This window comes from Crocodylus siamensis, chromosome 8 (assembly GCF_052110815.1).
Source record: "Crocodylus siamensis isolate JL-2025a chromosome 8, ASM5211081v1, whole genome shotgun sequence".
Classification (NCBI taxonomy): domain Eukaryota; kingdom Metazoa; phylum Chordata; order Crocodylia; family Crocodylidae; genus Crocodylus; species Crocodylus siamensis.
The window spans coordinates 79,763,014-79,784,434 of record NC_143402.1 but is presented as its reverse complement, the minus strand read 5'-3'; the positions used below and the strand labels follow the sequence as shown (position 1 = coordinate 79,784,434).

Genomic DNA, 21,421 nt, shown 5'->3' with positions numbered 1-21,421 from the left:
GACATGGTATTTCCTCTGAGGTGTGAGAACTTTCCCTGCCAGAAAATGGTTTACATTGCTATGGATAACTCAGATGCATAAGTTTAAGATTTCATAAGTTGTGATTTCGTTTTCTTTTCAAAACTGTGTCCCATGGGGCATTGTGTTTGAGCATGTATCTTGTGCAGAACAGCAAAGAAATGAAGATATTGTGCAATGAAATAGCTTATGGTGCAATATTTGAACTTAGATATAGAAAACTAAAAAGCCGCTTCTACAAACCTCTCCTTATGTTATTGGCTCAGCTTTCTGGCTCCAAATTCTGTATGTTATGGGTCAAATGTTATCATCAGTAGTAGACACAATTTGAGCAACTTTGTCATCATTGATAAAGTTTTAAGAGTGATCCATAAGGGGGAAAAGTCAGCCCAAGGCAGAGATGCTGGTAAATTATTAACCAACAGAGAAAGCTGCTACTTTCTGACTACACAGCAAAGAACACATGATTTCTGTTCCATCTTTTTGCTCTTCAGAGTGCCTCACAAATATTAAATCTGTAACTCACTGGTTTTATTTTCTACATTTAAATGTTTGTCCAGCCTGATCAAGTTGTTCCTGAGTGACTGTTTTTGTGAGGTAGTTGTGAATGCTTGGGGACAATTTCAGAAGAAAAGCAGCATACATACACAGCAAGGGTTGGCAGCGTATGACCCATGGGCCAGATACAGGCCCCTGGGCTTCTTTTAAGTGGCTGCTAAGCTCTGGGACCCTGCAAACTGCAAGGAGCATCCTGACGTGGAGGAGCGGTCTGTTCTGCACCTTATACTGGGCAGCAGCTGCAACAGTCATCAGCTGCAGCAGTCCCTCGATACAAGGATGACAGTAATTTTTTTTTCCACTGAAGAAACTACACACACCTTGGCTATTGGCAAACTTGTGACTCTCTTTTGCTTTGTCCTCCCTTGTTCTTTTCCTCTCAAATTTTCCTTGGGGTCTTGGCCTTAATGTGGCAATAAGTGTCTGGCTTCTGTTTGGAGGTGATGTCATTCTGCTAAGGTCTGAAGGCTCTCTTTTTCTGTCAGTGAGAGCTTCAATTTCCTTATCATTCTCATCAAACCCAGTCCTGGTGTTTCTTTGTGGAGAAGCCTAGAAAATTGTTCACAAGCCTCATGGATGCCTTTCTTGGTTCTGTCAGTGATCAGTGGTGTCAAGATCATCAGATAATGAGAAACTCTCCAGACTAAGGTACTGCTGCAGATGATTGCTTTTAGTAGGGTTTCTTAAGCACTTGATCTGAGAACAGACCATCACATGTTTTACCACCTGCCACTCCTAGTGCAAGGTATGGTTGTCTGAGTTCACCTTCTCTTTCACACACAGCAACACATGGTTATTAAAAAAAAATTACCAAAACAGAGTTGGAGAAGATGAGAGAACATGTGACGAGTATGAGTCATGTTCCTTTAATGCACAACTCTGAAGGTGCTCAGATACCACAGGAATGATTGCAGTATAGGAACCACTATAGAGCTGGAAATAGGAGGAGGAGACAATGAGACAGTTGGAATGTTCCCCCCTCCCAACTCATGCGCTGAAAAAGGGGTCCTAACAGCTGCCCTCTGGCCTCTGAGTGCATCAGTCATTCAAAATCAAGGGTTAGGAGATCTTCACCTGTCACAGTTTTGCCCCAGCCGCAAGCAATTTGATGTCCTAAAGACCCAGGGCAAAAAATGACTCTTCCCTTTCCCCTGACAAGTGTAGAAACAAACTGAAAGTGCATGGTTCACCTGAATGGTCACTCGGGTCCTCAGTGGCTTTTTATTTTTACAGAATGGAGGTCATCCACACAGGCTTGTTTGCTCCAAATTAGAATGAGGATTAGACTGAGGTTCCCCTGTACAGTGAGAAGGTGCAGGTGGTGCATATCTGATGCCATTCTGTCATGGGAAAGGAAAGCGCTGCTCTCCTCCACTCTATTTCCTCCAGTCCCCAGAGTTCTGAGGAGGACTCAGCAGGTTGGATTCTGTGCGCAACAGGCTTGGCACTTCTGCCTTGTCTAATGGCCATAGATTTAAGTCTTTATCTCCACCTGAGTTCAAGTATATAGGTAGCAAGAAGAAGTCTCGGGGTAACATTGGACCCCTACGAGGCAGGGCAAGGCAGGGCAGTTGGTGACGGACACGCAAGAGAAGGCAGAACTCTTCAACAAGTTCTTTGCCTCCGTGTTCCTGTCCGCTGACAATGGGGTGCTCTCGGGTGATAGTGTAGAGAGCCCCGGGAAGGATGCGAGTCCCCCGACTGTTAGTTCAGACCTAGTTAAGGATTACCTGGAGGGCTTAGGTGTGTCCAAATCGGTGGGCCCGGATGACCTTCATCTGCGGGTGCTGAGGGAATTGGCTGGTGTCATCGCGGAGCCATTGGCACGGCTGTTCGAGGACTCCTGGTGCTCAGGCCAAGTCCCTGAGGACTGGAAAAGGGCCAATGTGGTCCCTATTTTCAAGAAGGGGAGGAAGGAAGAGTCTGGCAACTACAGGCCAGTCAGCCTCGCTTCTATCCTGGGGAAGGTCTTTGAAAAAATTATCCAGGGCCACATTTGTGAGAGCCCTGCAGGGGAAGTGATGTTGAGGGGTAACCAACATGGGTTCATGCCAGGCTGATCCTGCCTGACTAATCTGGTCTCTTTCTATGACCAGGTAACAAAGAGCTTAGATGGGAAGGAGGAAGTCAATGTCATCTTCTTGGACTTCCAGAAGGCCTTCGACACAGTGTCCCATCCAATTCTGGTGGGCAACCTGAGGGGCTGCGGCACTGAATAATGCACGGTCACATGGGTGGTAAAGTGGCTCCAGGGGTGAACCCAGAGGGTGGTGGTGGATGGGTCGATGTCGACCTGGGAGGGTGTGGGCAGAGGAGTCCCCCAGGGCTTGGTCCTTGTGCTGGTGCTGTTCAACATCTTCGTTAGCGACCTGGACGAGGGTGTGGAGAGCACCCTGTTCAAGTTTGCTGATGACACCAAGCTGTGGGGTAAAGTGAATACACCGACAGGCAGGGACCGCATCCAGGCAGACCTGGATAGGTTGGAGAAGTGGGCGGATCTGAACAGGATGTGGTTCAACAAGGACAAAGCGCAGGGTGCTGCACCTGGGGAGAGGGAACCACCATTATGGTTATAGGTTGGGGCTGCCCCTCTTGGCAGCACAGAGGCAGAGAGGGATCTTGGAGTCAGGATTGACTCCAGGATGACTATGAGTCGCCAGTGCGACGAAGCAATAGGCAGAGCCAACCGCACCCTGTCCTGCATCAACAGGGGCATCACTAACAGGTCCAGAGAGGTCTTGCTCCCCCTCTATGGGGCACTGGTCAGGTCGCGGCTGAAGTACTGTGTCCAGTTCTGGGCGCCGCACTTCAGGAGGGATGTGGGGAACCTGGAGAGGGTCCAGAGGAGGCCACGCGTATAGTTGAGAGCCTCTGTGGCCAGGCCTATGAGGAGAGGCTGAGGGACCTGAATCTCTTCAGTCTCTGCAAGAGGAGATGGAGGGGGGATCTTGTGGCTGCCTACAACCTTATCAGGGGCCACCAGCAGGGACTTGGGGAAAGTCTGTTCACCAGGGCCCCCTTTGGAGTCGCCAGGAACAATGGACACAAGCTGAGGGGGGATAGGTTTAGGTTATATATTAGGAAGAACTACTTCACTGTAAGGGTGGCCAGAGCCTGGAAGAGGCTTCCCAGAGAGGTGGTGCTCTCACCTTCCCTGGAAATCTTCAAGAGGAGACTGGACAGGAACCTGGCTGGGGTCTTATGACCCCTGCCATCCCCAGTGCTCCTTCCTGCCCATGGCGGGGGGTTGAACTCGATGATCTGTCTAGGTCCTCCCAACTCATTGATTCTATGATTCTATGAGTTAGGATCTCTTATCCAAGTAGAAAGGCAGGATAAGCATCGGGACATGTTATTTTTTTTTTAATCTCACAGAGTGACCAGGATATCTTTCTGCCTTTCCAAGGAGAAGGCAGAAGTCTTGTTGGATCCTGAGACTCAAATCTTTCATATTATACTGCCACCTCCACCTGTACATGGTCTGTGAGTCTGAAGTCATGCAGCAGGCAGGGCAGGGTGGCATCTTGGGGACTAACTGGTTCAGAGAGTCATTAGAAACGATTTCATTAGTATCTGATGAAGTAGAGTGCTGCCTATGAAAGCCTGTGCCTTTCTGAACGATTTACTTCCTAAGGTACCACCCTGCCCTACCTTCTGCTGTTCCTAGCAGTGGTTTCATGAGCCAGGAGGATCACAGAGTTGCGTGTGACAGTGGCTAACCTTTCTGCCTTATTCTGGAATAACAAGGTGACACTTAGGGCATATCTGCTACCTAAACATAGCCATGGCTTGACTTGCATAGATACTGGCTGATGCAATGGGGTTTTCTCAAAACCCCAGCCACCCTGGAGATTGAGGTTGCCCACTATGGATATTAAAAGGGCATTTGGACAGAATATGACTCCAGCATGCCTACTGAATTGCCTGAAAAGAGCCATACAAACCCTTCCTCACTGTATCTTCTGCTGCTGCCAGATATCTCTGAGCTCCCCCTATTTCCTCTGGCTTCTGCTTCCTGCCCTCTATACCTGGGCATGTAGCAGCACAGGCTGTGCTACTGAGGAGCCACGGAGCATGGGGGGGCAGGGGGAGTTGGAGGGTGGCTGTGGCCCATGCAGTATATAGGCTGCATGGCATGTGCCCCCTGGCCACTCAGAAGGTGGATAGCTCTGCTTTAAGATGTAAAGAGGCAGCAAGGATTGAGTAGTGGGGGCATAGCATTTCTACCATTGGTCCAGAGAGTACAACAGACAGCTCTATTCTTCCATCCCATGAGCACTACTCGAATGATGCCAGGCACGTGATTCTGGCTATGTGTTTTTATAAAGGCAGTATATTTGGAGAATACAAGTAATCAACCCCATTTTCCTCAACTGCTGTAGACCTTGAAGCAACACACATGCCCAAGAAGTTTGAAGAATCTCAGCAAAGTGTCAAAACTAAGGATCAAGAGAGAGCACCATGTGCTGCTTTGAGAGTGAAAGGAACAAAGCTTGAAACTCTGCCAAAGGTGAAATCCAGCAGATTCTCACTTCCTAAACAGTCAAAAATCTTGCCCAAAATGACTAAAATCCGAAACTACAATGTTAAAGATTAATTTCTTTGTTGACAGCAAGTTTTGTACCCATATTCTTTAGTGTTTCATTTTTAATCTCAGAGATCCAAATTTAATTATTGGCTCAGGCATGTTGACGGTCCTCATGCGTGCAAAGTAAAGTTGGAATGTTTGACACAATGGGAAGAAGAGCCAATCCTATGACTTGTGCTGCAAGAGTGACTGCTTACTATTGTGAGACTGATTATACTCATTCAGATCAATCAATACAAATAAACATGCATTTTTATTTTAATTACAGTAAGAATCTATTAATATGCCTGTGTTTTTGAGATTAAAAGCAAATGTTTTTGAGAAACTCTTAAAGGTGTTTAGGCAAGGGAAGAGGTGGGCACCTCGAGGTGCTGCACTGCTACACTTGCAACACTACAGCTGTCAGCCGTGTCCAGCAGCCTGAAACTCAGTTGAAAACAGAGGGGCATAAAAATAACAGGCTTAACCTTCCGTACCTTGCAAAGAGGGCGTAAAGTAATACAACATAAGAATTCTTCTTTCACACCACTGCTTTTACTTTACCCAGACACAAGTGGCTGCAAATGGTTCAGAAAAGCAGAGAATCTGGTTCATTAATAATACTTTTAAAAATGCTAGATTTTTGTGCAGAAGGAAATATTAATTGTCCTGGTCTTGCTGTTGTGCATTTCAAATTCAATGGAAAAGTCAGTGCATGAGTTGTTTTACCTGGACCCCATTATGCCTATGAAAATGATCATGAAATAGTCTCCTTCAGAAAATGGCAGCCCCATCAGTCTTGTACCAAGCTGAGGTACTGGCTTGGGACTGAGTGGGCATGCCTCTAGCGAGTCTGGGGGACAGCCAACAGCACCTTCAAGGCCCAAACCCACTAGGCATTTATGCTAAAAGCCTTCGTTTGAAATGGATTACCAGATTTACAGACCAGCCACTTGTCTGTTTTTCACAGCTTTCCCTTCAAAGGTACTACTGGGAGAGCTCACTGCTGTCCCATGCTGCTGGCGGGAGAAGTGGAGCCCTGGGAAATAAAAGCTGCAGCAAGCAGCTGGAACTCCTCAGAGGTCCCAGACAGTCGTTTGCTGCAGCTCCGTATACCCTCCTCTGTTTCACAAACTCTCATCTTTGCACAGGGGCTAGAAACCAAATCCGGTGAGGTATCTGGGTTCTACTATATTATCACGGAAATGAACGCTGCTACTTGCATTGCAGAGTTAAATACGTGCGTAACTGGTGCAGAATCAGGGCTGCAAAGGAACAGAGGAACAACCCAGTCAGTAGCACCTGTCCTGAGGAGGTACCTTGTCCTGGTCTGCTCTGAGATCTGGCTGGTACCTAGATAGCACAGACTCCCAGCACTGGGTTGCAAGCACCTGGAGAGCTTAGGAAAAATAGTTGTTTATGCTTTTCCCCAAAAACATTTTCTTTTAATGTAAAGGTGTGGTGGTAATACATACAAGTAATGTTCTATATCTGCAACTTCATTGCCTCAGGCTTTTATCAGGTAGGTACCAGGTAGGTACCAAACACTCGTGCTGGTCCAGCGGTGAATGAAACATGTAACACTGCTCCTTCCTGAGATGGGGCAGCATGGTGCATTCCTTCCACCCAGGCCTGAATAAGCTCTTTCTGCAGCTGAAAGCACCCAGAGGAATGTTGGCCTGGTGACACCACAGTTGCAGTCAAATTGCCCAAACCCCGAAGCGTTTAATTGCAGGCCTGCTGTATTTTACAGCAACTCTGAAATTCTGCTTACTGGGGGGCATCTAGTGAAGCAGGCCTGGAGGGGGATGTGCTGCTGAGCTGTAGGACTGATGGGGAGGCCGGGTCCATCCTGAGTCCATCATGGGGGCTGGGGGCAGGATTTTCCTGTTAAACTGATCACCACCCCTGACATGGATGCAGGGCTCCTCATCTCCCACTGCGCCTACTCGTGCAGGTGGTGGGCCAGCGAGGCCAAGGCTAGCCTACTTCTGATCCCCGAGCAGCATCCCCCAGAGCAAGACCCTGGCTGGGCAAGTGGCGCTTCTCGCCATTTCTTCTACCACAGGGGGCGAAAGACGCGCCCCAGGAGCCCGCGGAGGTGCCACGCGGGGCCCAGGACAGGGCCATGAGGCGCGGGGGGGGCCGGGGCCGCGGAGGCCCGCCGCGGCATCTCCGAGCGCGAAGCGGCCGCTGCCGGGGCCTCGCCTCACCCTCGCCCTTCCCGGGCGGCGATGCGGGGCGGGGCGGGGCGGGGCGGGGCCGCGCGGTGACCGGCAGTAACCCCGCGAGCGCGCGGCGCCGGGGTCAATGACCGTGAATAGGCGCAGGGGCGGCCTCGCGCGGCCCATCGCGCTATCGCCTAGCAACGCCCACTCGGGCCACACCATTGGCTGCCGCGCGCCCCCGCCCCGCCGCCATTGGCTACCACCTGCGTGCGCCGCGCGTGGGGCCTCCGCGCCGCTGTTGCTCCCACTGCCCGGCCCGCGGACACGTGTGCGCACGCCACCGACCCCCCCCGCGTCCCACGAACATATGTGTGCGCGCCACCGACCCCGCATCCCGCGGACACGTGTGTGCGCGCCACCGCCCCCCCCGCGTCTCGCGGACTTGTGTGCGCGCCACCGCCCCCCGCGAGCGTGTGTGGGCCGGCTGCGGGCGGGCCGGGGGTGCCCTGGGGGGGCTGGTCCTGCGGGGCCGGCGCGTTCCCCCGACGGCGGCCGCGGCCAGGGGCGGGCATCACCCCAGGGCCGGCGGCGGAGCCCAGCCCCGGCTCCCATTGGCCTGTGCGGAGGAGGAAACCGTCAGCCCATGTGGCGTGGCCGCCCGAGCCGGCGGCTGCTTAAATAGCGCGGAGCTAGAGGGAGACAGAGAGGACCCGGCGGAGCGCCTGGTGCAGCGCAGTGCATCCCGCACCGCACCGCACCGCACCGCACCGCACCGCACCGCACCGCACGGACCCGCGCCCCGGCCGCAGCACTGCTTCCCCACCCGTCGGACCCCGGCCGCCGGCACAGGTGAGGGGGTCGGGTGGTCTCGGGCCGGCGGCTCCCGGAGCCCGCTGGTCGCGGGGAGGCGACTGGATCCGGCGCCGGGCCTAAGGCCGGCACCTTCTCCGGGGTGGCCGATGGCGAGAGCCCCGGGCGTCGTCGCGATCCGCGCGCGTCCGCCGCGGGGTGATGGGGGAGCGCGGGCCGCGCCTCCGACGCCTGCCATCACCTGGTCGCCGCCTGCTCCGTTCCCCTCTCCTCCCGGCTTAGCGGGGCTGCGGGGCCCCGCGCCTGAACCGGGCCTGGGGGTTCTTCCCTGGTTTTTTTTGGCTGGCTTTGCGGGTTTCCAGCGCGTGGGGCTGGTGACTTCTGGCTGGCTGGAGGTGAGGAAGGGGGAGGTGGAGGCTGAGGTTCTGCTGCATTGTGGATGTTCTGCATCCAGCCATTTTGATATCGGGCAGGGAAGATGGTTACAGTTAAGCCCATTACGCTGCAGAAGGGACAGAAAATGGGGCATTTCCCCGCTTGCAGCACTGGCCTTCACCAGGATTGGGAAGGGACAAAGAGATCAATAGCGCTGGCTGGAGCACTCGGGGACCCGCTTCTGTGATGTCAGGGAGCAGGAACACTGCAGGCTTTTGTCCCTCATTGGTGCCACTGACGACTTGAATTTCTTTTTCAGACGGCGCTGGTCTCCGTGCGGCAGGCCAGTTGAGCTCTTGCTGTCTGTGGGAAAGGTTCATGTGGCCTGACACTGTCCTAGCCTGGGCCCCATGGAGCCTCGCTCACCTCCCCCCCTCCCTCCATCCTGTGCCCGCATCCCTGCACTGCAACCTGTGCAGGGAGACTTGGTCTCACTGTGCAAGAAGTCCCATCTTTTTGCTTCCTGTAGAGCAGGCTTTTGTGCTTTGCGACCTGATAGCTTGCTAAAACAGCAGTGGGATGTTTGGAGAGCAAGTCGTAGAGATGTATTTTCTTCCTATATCTTACAAAGACCAGGCTAAGGAGCCTCCAAGCCAAGGGACTGGGGCCTCCTGTAGCACTTGCCTACCCCAAAGGGGTTTGCCAGCGCAGTAGTGTTGGCAGATCTCCTTAGGGCAGGTGGAGTGAACGCTGGCGAAGGAGCCCCGTCCGAACAGAACAAGCAAAACGAGCGAGAGGCCTCTCACCAGTACAGCTCTGCGCTGGAGCTCTTGACATGGTGGCTCTGCTATTTGCCATGCATGCGCCCACACCAGCTTGTATCTGGCAAATCTTTTGAGCATAGACAGTCCCCAGTTAGTGCAGTTAGCTAGGGACTAATTGACACTGGAGTGCCCATATTCCAAAGGCGGGGTCCACTGAAACCCAGCCCATCTGTTCATTGAGCTGTAGCTGTGGGAAGCATTGTTTCCTAATGCTTTACTATTGCATGCACGTTCGAGAAAAGAAGGCGTGTTAAGCAAGCCCCTAAGTTGTGTAGGCGCAGTCAGGTCTTCACCTTCTCGTTGCATGATCTAAGGAGCTTTAAAACGTACTGAAGCTTGTCGTGGTCTGCAAGGGCTCCAAGAGCTGAGGGTCCCAGCGAAGGCTTCCAGCTCCTAGGTCTGCTCCATTTAGCTGGAAGGTGGTAGGGGAAGGTACAACCTACACCCTCATCAGGAGGGGAAATATTTGTGCACATTTTAAAATAAAGTGTGTACAGGTCAGTAGTATCTCAGAAACAGACGCGTAGACAGACTTTTGGGAGTCGGTGGCATTTCCTGACCATCCAGCGCTCTACTGGTAACACACTAACCGTGTCTTCTTCCTCAAACACCACTGGGTGTTCCTCAAACACCAGTGCACATCTTGGGAATGGATTTAAGAAACTGAAGGCAGATTTCTCCAGAAAAGAGACCATTCCAGCCTTGCGATAAACAGGCAGGTAATAGGTCTGTGCCATATTGGAACAATAGCGCATCCAGATGTTTGGTGCCTGAGAAACTGAGCAGTGTCTAAAACTGCCCACTTGGAGTAAACCCTTACTGCTCTTCCTGTTCGAGGAAAGCCTCTCTAGAAAGGAGGTGTAATCTGTTGGTGTCTGGGGGAAGTGTTTTCTTTCACTTTTGATCCATGGATTTTAGAAACGGGGATTAGATATTATACTTGATGACACTTGAATTGCCAGGGGATGGGAGCTGGGTTTAGATGCAGTGACTGTTAGAAACAAAGCAAATGGTTTGCTGATCTCTCTGCTGAAGGAAGCTGTGGGAAGGGCACAGACCAGATGTCAGCCATACACTGGTACCGGTTTCTACGGATTCATGTAGGTCATTCCCAGCCGCGACTGGCAACGCTGTGGCCTGAGGCGCAGCTGCCGGTCTACGTCTGCTCCTTGTCTCGAGCTGCGTCTGTTTGGCAGCAAGGCCACGCTCCTCCTGGCCCTGTTTTTACAGCTGCTTGAGACAGGAGGGCTCCTGCTGATGTTTGGGGGGTGCTCCAGGGAAGCTCAGGGTTCTGTCTGGACCAAGCCAGTGGCAGGATTGGGACTTGTTTTGACATGTTCAATCCTTGTAGTCAAGGGATCTTCTGCATCCTGGCCACAGAGATACCTGCTGGGAGCCTCGGGAGAAGGAAGTCCTTGCGCGTCAGAGGGGAGGGGTTGTGGAACATGGGGGGGAGGGGGGTGCAGGCACATCCCATGAGAGAGGCTTGGTGTGCCAATAGCGTGACTTGCTCCCTCATCTGGGTGTAGATGAATGTAATAATTGTATCAGTAGTGAATGATACCCGCAGGAGCTGTTACAGAGGGTTGCTATAGCAGACCCCTTCCCACTTTAACCCTGTTCCATTCAGGTTAAGGTTACAGTGGTTTGACTCGCTTGTCAAACAGACATTGGTGGTCAGATTGTAATCGCTGGTGTGCATGCCTGCAACAGCTGCCCCTCTCCTTTTTTTAAAGCAGGGAAAAGGCACAGTTGCCCATTGCTCCAGGTGTACGTGGGCTTGGTAGAGTTGTCCTAAGAGAGGGGCTCAGCTGCCCAACAAGTAATGATTTAACCCTTTGGTCCTGTGTTGGGAAGAGGTGCTGAATTAATGAAGTTGCTACAAAGGGCTCCTCTAGATCTTCTAGACCTCTGAAGGTTAGTTTATGGATGAACCTGGTAAGAGCTCATGAACACTATAAGATCAGTAGGATCAAACAGTAGAGAACAGGATTAACATGGTATGAACTTGGTGTGCTGGAGAAATGGACTGGGATCAACATGCAGAATGAGTAACCAGAGAACAAAAAGTCTAACAAGTGGCTACAACTACTCAAGCAATCATTCTTGCATGTATTATTAAGGATGACAAATGAAGTGACTCAGCAGTACAACACTTTTTTTTTTCTTTTTTTTTAAAGAAGAAATATTATGTAAATCCTGTGAGGTAGTAATGCAGCGCCAAGCAGTCATTGGACAACTGCATTCAGATTACAGTAGACATCTGTCTGTCTTGCAAGACAATGGAATTATTGGGAGCGAGGCATCGGCTCGCTGAACGTAGTCCTCGCTTGAAAATAAAGTGAAACTGGAGTGACCTTTCCAGGGCTTAAAAACCTGGACAGCATAGGTCAGTGGTCACCAACCAGTGGATCTCGAGCCATCGGTAGATCTCATGGTTTCTAGGGCTGGAAGGGACCTGAACAGATCATTGAGTCTGACCCCCTGCCCTGGGCAGGATCAATGCTGGGATTGTAATACCCTAGCCAGATATCTATCCAACCTCCTCTTGAAGACCCCCAGGGTAGGGGAGAGCACCACCTCCCTTGGAAGCCCATTCCAGAGCCCGGCAGCCCTAACTGTAAAGTAATGCCTCCTGATATCAAGCCTGAACCTGCTCTCAAATCAATTTGTGGACATTATTCCTTGTTATCCCAGGTGGTGCCTGGCTGGAGATCATCCTTTTGTCCATCTGTCAGGGCTTCACTCCTAGACCGTCTGTATGCCTGCCAGCCAGGGGCTTTCCTATATCTAATGGCTGTTAGGGTCGAGCTCTGAGGATACAGGGCTAGGTAAAGTGAAAAAGGGGGCTGTGTACTTGAGCAGATCTATTAAGTGGTGTCTGTAGACCAGGGGTGGGCAAAATGCAGCCTGGGGGCCAGATGCAGCTCGCTAGGCCATTCTATCCAGCCTGTGAGGCCCCTACAAAATTTAAAAAATTAATATTTATCTGCCCCTAGCTGCCTGTCATGTGGCCCATGATGGCTTGCCAAAACTCAGTAAGTGGCCCTCTGCCCAAAATAATTGCCCAGCCCTGCTGTAGATGATGATGGGCCATTTGTTTTTGTTTTGTTTTGTTTTTTTCTTCTTGAAATAAAAGGTCAGCCAAAAGTCGAGCTGTATCGAGGGAAAATGAAAGAATCAAACCCCCAGTTGGTTGCATCCAGACAATACCAACAAACTTGGGAAACCGCACAGTCTGGTGTGTGTTGTTTTTAATTTGTTGTCTTCCTTTACCATGTTTAATAATATAGATGCAGTCAGGAGTGAGACCGCTGTCTCTCCCCCTCCACCCTGCCTCCACATGGTTTTCCTTGCTCCCTTCTGTAATGTAGTTGTAGATCTAGATGTGCCCTCACATCACCTGTTAAATGTAGATATGTTGCTGTGTCTGCACCAGCCTGGGAGCACTTTAGGGTAAGGACTCCTCTGTAAAGCACTCAATAGAACTATAGGTCAGCCTTAATGTTGGAAAACTTTGATGAATCCCATCTGCCAAGGAGGGGTATGTAGGAGCTATCATTGTAGGGAATCATGGCTATTTGAGCCCATTTACTAGGGATGCTTTAGGGTTAACAGTGTCCTTTCCTGCTTTTTTGATTTTTGTGGATAGTGTCACTCTTCTGCCTGTCGGGAGGTCTATAAGCTGGGCATCATCTTTGAGCCTCTCTCTCTCTGAGTCTTTGCATGCAGATGTGTATTGCAGACTTTCTTTTTCCCCCCTAGGAAACAGTTGTAAAACGGTGTATTTCTCACAGATGCATGAGAACGTCCTACCCAGGCTTCCATCCTCTTGCTAGTGTCTTCTACATTGGTCTTGACCAATGCAAACTTGTCCCACCCTGAACCATTCAGAATACAGCTGCAAAGATAATCTTTCCAGCCCATTACTCTATCCATGTCACCCCTCTGTGTTTATTCCTCTGTTCCTCCCCACTCTCCATCATGCCAGAAAAGCTTCTTCAAGATCCTTGACCATCTTTCAATAGCAAATGACAGATGATGGGCAAGGCAGAGAATTACCAGGGCCATCCTCAGATTGGCCATGACACCAGCTTCCCTCTCATTTGCTGAGTTTTCAAACCAACACCTGGCTTTTTTCCCCAAGCCATTTCTCATGCTTGGGAAGTGCCTCTCTCAAGCCTCTGTAAAGTTACCTCCTCACCCTCTGGACCGCTGTGTCAGACTTGGTTTTGCCTATGAAAGTCCTGCTCTGTGCTGTGACTTGCTGATCATGATGACTCGCATGGTAGCTTCCCATAGCTTGAGGCCAGAAGGGCACATTAGATAATCTAGTCCAACCTCCTGTGCATCACAGGCCCTTCACTTTTTTTTTTTTATCCCAAGTGTCTGTATCAAGATCAAAGACTTTGGACCAAATATTTCAGTCCACAGAACTAAAATATATTGTGCTACACGAGGAGATCATGGGAGATCAAGATGTTGCCAGGGCTGGTGGCTTCAGTGGTGAGATGTCCAGGTGATCTAGCCAGCAGCCCACTTGTTTCCTGGATCTGGGTGGAGGGAGGTTATCCTCCCCCTCTCTCTGCCCAGTCAGTATGGTCTTGAGCGTGTGGGCAAGGCACACAAGCCAGGCACCTGAGTAAGAGACTCTTCTGTGCCACCTCAGGACTGGGGTCTGCCCTGCTCTCTGTCACCTCCAGCCATCACAAGCTCCTGCTTTAGAAAAAGGTAAGGAGGAAAGCATCTAGTCCTCACACATGGACGTTGAAAATTCCTTCCTGATCCTCTACAGGCAACTTGGTGAAGCCTGAGACTTGACAGGAATCGCCAGGGTTCTCCCGCTTGTCTTGGAATGGAAGTGCTTGGAGGCCGGGGTCACCTCCCGAGAGCAGCGTTCATTGTCCTGCTCGGACACGCTTTCTTCTGCAGATGCACTTTTCTTGTTAACACCCTGGCAGGCGGCCTGCTGAAGCCAGCAAACATCCCGTCTTCCTTTTGAATGTTTCTTTGGAGCTTACTGGAACCTCCCAAAGGAAGGAGCAGAAGCTTTTTATTTTTCTGCGGTATTTAATTGTTGGCTGGAAAATTGGGTGCGATTCTCCTTGAGCTCCTCGTGCAGATGGATTGCGTGAGCGATAGGGCTCTTCCATTTTTGTGAATCGGGGTCTGATCTCTGTTAGGCGGGTGTAAATCTAGAATAACCTCACTGACCTCAAGGGCATTACTGCTGACTTTCACCCAAGTAAATGAGGCTTTGTCCCTATGTGTGCATCCCCACGAGTGGGAGCCTGTGTGGCACAAGGTACTGCTGCTGTTGTCCCTGGGGAACATGCATGCATATGCACTCTGGCACATGGCACGTTGCCCCAGGTGGGGTAGGGGAGGCTGGAGCCAGCACCCTTACCTGGGGTCCGGGAGGCCTCTGGGGGCTGCAGCCATGAGGATCCAGCAGCAGGGAGCCTGGCCAGCAGCTAGAATGTGGCTCCAGGCAGCCAGGCTCTGGTTTCGGGCAGTGTTTGCTTTTATTGTAGGCACAGGTTGGGGGTTTGTTTGTTTGGTTTTTTTGACACTCGGGTCTCCGGGTGTCAACTTCTCTCCCCGCTCGCCTGTGCTGCAAATTGGCAACGTAAAGAATGCCTACGTGTGTGATGTGTGCGGCACCCTATACCGGACATGTGCGCTCGTATGATGCCATGTGTTGGGCAGCCTGCATTTTGGTAAAAGACCTGCAACCAAGTGGCTGGCGTCTGAAGGCACTGATCAATGCCAGGGTGTGCTGCAAAATGCATGTTTCTCCTGGATTGCTTCTGCCAAATGGAAACCTTATGGGCAAAAAGAATGAAATGTGTGGTGGAAAGAGAGAACTTGGCTCTTCATTGACTCTGCTCGGAAATGTCACGAACTGAAGACTTCCTCTCAAATTTGCAACATTAGTCCAGAAATGACACCAAGAGCAATGAGGATAAAAACCTTGCTGACAAACGCAGACGAGAATTCTGCCTTGTACTGAGAGTTCTGGCTCTTCAACTTAAGCTGTCATGTTACTGCCGTGATAACCCAGGAAATAGGGAAGAAGCAAGATTTTGTTGGTAATATCTTTTACTGGGCTGGTGGTAGAGAGAGGAGAGGTGTTGGAATGCCCTTCCTCAGGGCTGGGAGCAAAGCAGATGCCACCTAAGCTAAATACCAGGTAGAAACAGGTTTTTTTTTTTTAAAGGGTAGGGCTGTTCAACATCTTCATCAGTGATTTGGATGAGGGGGTAAAAAGCACCTGTTCAAATTTGCTGATGACACTAAGATGTGGGGGGACGTGGGCACACTGGAAGGATGCAACAGGCTACAATCAGACCTAGACAGGTTACAAGGATGAGCGGATGAGAATAGGATGGGTTTCAACACAGACAAGTGTAAGGTGCTGCACCTCGGGAGGAACAACCAGCACCATACCTACAGGTCGGGAAACTCCCCTCTTGTCAGCATGGAGGCGGAAAAGGATCTGGGGGTCATCATTGACTCCAAGATGAACATGGGCTGGCAGTGTGGGGACGCAGTCAGGAAGGCCAACCACACCTTGTCGTGCATCCACAGATGCATCTCAAGCAGGTCCAGGGAGGTGATCCTCCCCCTCTGTGCGGCACCGGTCAGGCTGCAGCTGGAGTATTGCATCCAGTTCTGGGCGCCGCACTTCAAGAGAGATGTCAACAGCATGGAGGGGGTCCAGAGGAGGCCGCTCGTATGATCAGGGGACAGCAGGGCAGGCCCTATGAGGAGAGGCTACGGGACCTGAACCTGTTCAGCCTCCAAAAGAGAAGGCTGAGGGGGGATCTTGTGGCCTGTTATAAACTAGTCAGGGGGGCTCAGCAGGCATTGGGGGAGTCCCTGTTCCCCCGAGCACCGCCAGGAGTGACCAGGAATAGCGGTCACAAGCTGGCAGAGGGTAGGTTTAGGTTAGATATCAGGAGGCGACTTCACGGTCAGGCGGCTAGGATCTGGAACCAGATTCCAAGAGAGGTGGTGCTGGCCCCTACCCTGGGGGTGTTTAAGAGGAGGTTAGATGCACATCTTGCTGGGGTCGTTTGACCCCAGTACTCTTTCCTGCCATGGCAGAGGGTCAGACTAGATGATCTGCTCAGGTCCCTTCCGACCCTAGAAACTATGAAACTATGAATTAAGAAAAGGCCAAACAAAAAGAAGAGTTGTTCACACCTCTGCAGTACAACAAGGTGTCCAGAGGGAGTAGGTACATTTGTCTGTGATAAGTCGGTATTTCTAAGCGCATCCAGGACTGATAACTGCAGGTGCTGTAGAAAATCTCACCCCGGCCTCATCGGTTATCGTCGGTCTGTAGCTGTTCAGTGGGTTACTAACAAAGCTGCATAAGGGCTAGGAGTTCTTGCCTCGTAGGTCTGGTCCTTAACTGCAAGACGGACCTCCCTTTATGCCTGCTGCCCGAAGCCTGGTGGGTCTCTTCTGCAGTCAGTATTAAGTGAAATGAATGGCTAGCTCAGCTGGGCATCTCCTGTCTTTGGAGGCAAGTGTCCAGCCTACCGCCTGACTAGTGGGGGTTTTGCATCTGATATCTGTAGGTGAAGACACAGCCATCGGTTTACTCAGATCTCGGTTCAGGAATGGGGCCTTGGAGCAGGATGGGGACTTCCTCCCTTCTGAAACTTCAGATGTGCAGGGCAGCTCTTTTTTAAAATGTGTCCCATTTTCCCCCCCCCCCCCCCCCCCAAACCCCCACAGCCTCCATCTTTGGCAGTATCAGAACTGTTTGCTATTTGTACCTTCTCTGCTTCCCCCATCTGTTTGAGAGTGGAGAGGGCTCCTGTGTGGGGGTGAGTTCCGCTTTCTGCAGCATTACACTTGATGCTGTCTCCTGTCTTCAAGGCCTGCTGCTCCACTGCAACCAGTCTGCATGTTTGTGTAAACCCTGGCTGTTGTTCTGGTTTGCTCCTCAGCAGAATCATTTGAGATGGAGGACGTGGTGATTGCAGGCATTGCAGGGCGGCTGCCTGAGTCGGAGAACTTGGAGGAGTTCTGGGAGAACTTGCTTGGTGGCATTGACATGGTCACAGATGACGATCGGAGGTGGAAGCGAGGTGAGCCCCGAGAATCCCTGCCCATAGGGCTTGCAGTCTGAACTCCAGTGCCTAGAGGTGGGGGAAAAGGGCCCTTGCTGGCAGGGAAGGCTCAGCCTGAGGACTCGCATTTGCTTCTGATGCTACAGTGTTTTTTTTGCTTTTATACAAATCCAACCCATGTCCACTTGGGTGTGGCCCATACTATACAGGGATGCCTCAGTTGACTTTGTGGTGCCACTTGACCACAGAGAGGCTATTTTAACTGTGCATCTCTGTCCTGGCTGTCCAGTGGCGATTTTTCAGTGTAGCAATAAGAGTGACAAAACAGTTCAGTGGGTGTGAAATGGGATCTCCATGGGTTTGGAGAGAGACAGGATGACAGCAATTCCTTGGCTTGTCATATGTTCCTGGCTGTGTGGGTTATCCATTGAAAACCACTCGTTTCTCGCTGAATGGGTCGGCATGTGCCAGCCACAATGCAGAGCTCATTTGCAGATGCGCAGAATCGCTTCAGTTTTTCTAACTGGCGACCAGCTGGCCCTGCTGTGACCAGCCAGCCGTGGTGATTTCAGAAGCTACTTATTAACTTGGTGGAAGTTGCCAGACCAGAAGTTTCCTTTAAGCTAGGTATGTCAGCAGATGGATTCCATTTTGGAGAGTTTTTAGTTTCATCAAGGATCTTGCTATTGCAAATTGTAGCAGCAGACTGCCAGGTGGGTGAGAAGGTACAGACGGCCTGTAACAGAGTGTGTGCTCCACTGGAGAAATAAGATTTGTCAGGCAGAGTAACCACAGCTGGCACAGGATTCCTGATTTTTACATCTTCTTATATGACAGTTCCTTACCTAATAATTGTTTTGTGCTTAAAGCTTTCTGTGATGAATTTTTTCCCCCCTTCAGGACTTTATGGGCTACCCAGTAGAATTGGGAAACTGAAAGACCTCAGCAAATTTGATGCTTCCTTTTTTGGGACTCTGCCCAAACAAGCTGTTGCAATGGACCCTCAACTCCGCATGCTTCTGGAGGTCTCTTATGAAGCCATGCTGGATGGAGGTAAGCCCCTCAATAGGTAGAACTGGACATTTAATGCTTGTGTGAAGTTCTTCAGCTGAGTCTTGCACTTGTAAAATGAGAAGTCTGCTATAGACTTCCAGAATCCCATCTAATGAGTTGGCTCTGGCTGCCTGTTAAGTCCAGAGAAATGGCTTGGAATTGGATTCTGCATCCCTGATTCCAGAAGAAGAATCTGTTGGGGTTCCCTTGGTCTGTGAAACCTGTGTAGATGTCTTTTGAAATGCTAGCAGCCATCTTCAGACCTTAAAGACCATTTCCCTTGCCACTGATTTAGTACTTGTAGCCTATTCCCCCTGCCACACACACGCTTCTAGTTTTCCCTACCCGTCTCTGCAACCACATGAGAGCTGCACCCCTTTCACACCAGTTTCTGCATGCTCTAGAGTCTGGGGTCCTTTTTATTAACTTGGGCTGTAAACTGACTACTCCACAGTGTGGATACAGCTGAAACTTGGTTGCGGGAGTTTGGGGTCTCAGTCCTCCAATGCTTCCTTGCATATCTTGAGAGCGAGGGACATGGGGACTGCATTTTTCTGCCCTCTGTTCCACCCCCACCCCCCATCCTTTTCTGCATTCAAGTTTACCTACTGAGTCACTGGGTTGGTATTTGCCCAGTGCAACTTGCACTGTTTCTAACCAATGCTCAAAGTGCTGGACTGAATGGAGAAGCCTGCTACTGTCTGGCCAGAAACTTATGCAAAAGCTCCAGTGTGAGACAGTAAGGCTCAGGATTTGGGAGAAATATATTCTTGTTGAGGAGATAATTGATGATACTTCTCCAGGAAGGGGAGGGCAGGGGATTAAGTGTTGGTAAATAAGAGCAGGGAGAGAAACATGGGTTCCATAATTATGGAGCAGCTACAAGACCTCTGGTGCCAAATGAGCTGAATCATTCATCCTCCACTTAGTGTTTGCACCTGGTGTGTAATCTGTTCTCAGGTATCAATCCAGCCTCCCTTCGTGGCTCAAACGTGGGTGTGTGGATGGGTATGAGTGGAGCTGAAGCATCTGAAGTGCTTAGCCAAGACCCTGAGACAGTGGTGGGGTACAGCATGATTGGCAGCCAGCGTGCCATGTTTGCTAACAGATTGTCCTACTTCTACGACTTCAAAGGTGAGCGTTCTGGGCCTTGGTGTCATTCGTCAGCTGCACTGTGGGGGTCGGGGACAGCAATACATCCAGGAGGTGGTGGGTGTTTGGATAGAGATGGAAGATCTTTCTCCATCCTTGATAGGAGGGCACTGCATAAACACAGGGGAGGAGGCAGGTGAGAAGTGGAGAACGTGGCATGACGGGGTCGCCAGGCTTGACACGCAGGCAGGTTTTGGGGTAGGGGATTGTGGCACTTCTGAGAGGCTTCATGGCCTGGGGTGGTTGGGCAGAGGGAAAAGGATGAAGAGGAAATGGAAACGGGGTGAAGCTGATGGGAAGAGCCGGTGTGGGCTGGAAGGTGGAGAAGGAGGGGACCCTGTGAAGGGCAGCTGAGCAGGAAGGTCCTGGGCAAATCCTGGGAGAGAAGGCTGTGGCAGTGGTAAGTTCTGGGCAAGGATGAAGGTTAGGAGCCAGGGGACTGCAGCATAAGGGGTGAGAGTCCTTGAGGGGCTGAGTGCCCTGTGTTTAGTGAAAGGCAATCTGTAGCAGGAGCCAAGATGGAAGAGGCAGGCTTGGCCAAGGTGCATGATCCTAGCTCTAGTAGGTAGAGAGGGCAATGTCTCCCCTTTCTGTGCCTCAGTCCCAAACTATTCTTGCCTCTTCTTCCACTGTGTGGTCTTCCACAACAACCCCCAGGGGCAGCAGAAAAGGGAGAGGCCTGATGGCAGCTCTAGGCAGACAATGGGGCAAAATGATTGGCGACTTGGCTGTTGTTTGTTTGTTTGTTTGTTAGTTTTTTCTCCTTGTGCCTTCAGGACCCAGCATGTCTATTGACACAGCATGTTCCTCAAGCCTCCTTGCCCTGGAAATGGCTTACAAAGCAATTTCACGCGGACAGTGTGATACAGCTCTTGTAGGAGGATCCAACATCTTGCTGAAACCCAGCACATCTTTGCAGTTTATGAAGCTGGGGATGCTTTCCCCTGATGGTGCCTGCAAGGCTTTTGATGCTTCAGGTGAGAATTTAGTACCAAGTTGTCACATTCTGTGGGAGGCACCCAGTGCTGCTTCCTCTTCATACAAAGAGTGAGAGCAAGGGCATGAAGGCTGGGGCTTTACTTTGTCCAAGTGCTGGAGCTTCCACGGGCTGCATGCCCAGCAGAACCCAAAGCTGAAACCACGGGGAAAGACGAAGTGCTCCAGAAAAGCGAAATTGTTTCTAAAGCAGTTCGACTCCACAGGCCTCGGGTTCATTCTCTGAAGAATAATGTAACTGAATTCATCTCTCGCTCCATTCGACGTGTCTAGTATTCCTTACAGGTCTCCAGAAATGTGGCAATGGCACTTGTACATTGCTGTCTGGTGGCATTTGGAGCCTTTCGATTCTCACTGCTTTTATTTCATTCTTCCCTCGTCCCTAGGAAATGGATATTGCCGCTCTGAAGCTGTTGTTATAGTTTTGTTAACCAAGAAATCCATGGCCAAACGGATTTATGCCACAATAGTCAATGCTGGGACTAACACTGATGGTTTTAAGGAACAAGGTGAGTTTTGAACCTCAGGGAGCAATGCTCCATATCTTCAGCTCTCTTTAAGAGGTTCTTTTCTTCAGGGCAGGGAATGGGGGATCCTGTCGCCCACTATGACCGAGCAGAGACTTCAGGATCTCCTTAAGTGACTCGGTGAAGAGGCAAGGAGTGGTGTGTGATTGTTGTCCTGCTGTCAGAATTGAAGCACAGGGGAGCATCCACCTGAGCAGCTCTACTCTCCTCATGTCATCCTGAGAAGTCAAGCCGTCCAGGCCTTGTCACAGTAGGGGAGGAGATGCCTGGCAAGTTGCATGGGTCC

General features: G+C 50.9%; 1 protein-coding gene across 3 annotated transcripts in view; it reads left to right on the top strand.

Moving 5' to 3' along the window:
* The window catches only part of FASN (fatty acid synthase), a 116,875-nt gene that overhangs the window by 62,113 nt on the left and 33,341 nt on the right, over nucleotides 1–21,421 (top strand). The window contains exons 1-6 of one of the 3 annotated variants that reach the window (XM_090059497.1): nucleotides 7,609–8,160; nucleotides 17,288–17,425; nucleotides 18,308–18,460; nucleotides 19,421–19,594; nucleotides 20,389–20,589; nucleotides 20,995–21,117. In XM_090059497.1, coding sequence (XP_089915623.1) covers nucleotides 17,299–17,425; nucleotides 18,308–18,460; nucleotides 19,421–19,594; nucleotides 20,389–20,589; nucleotides 20,995–21,117 — 778 coding nt within the window. In that variant the 5' untranslated portion in view covers nucleotides 7,609–8,160; nucleotides 17,288–17,298. Of the gene's footprint in view, nucleotides 1–7,608; nucleotides 8,161–17,284; nucleotides 17,426–18,307; nucleotides 18,461–19,420; nucleotides 19,595–20,388; nucleotides 20,590–20,994; nucleotides 21,118–21,421 lie in introns of those variants that run through there. The other 2 variants (XM_090059496.1, XM_090059498.1) reach the window with 2 other exon arrangements.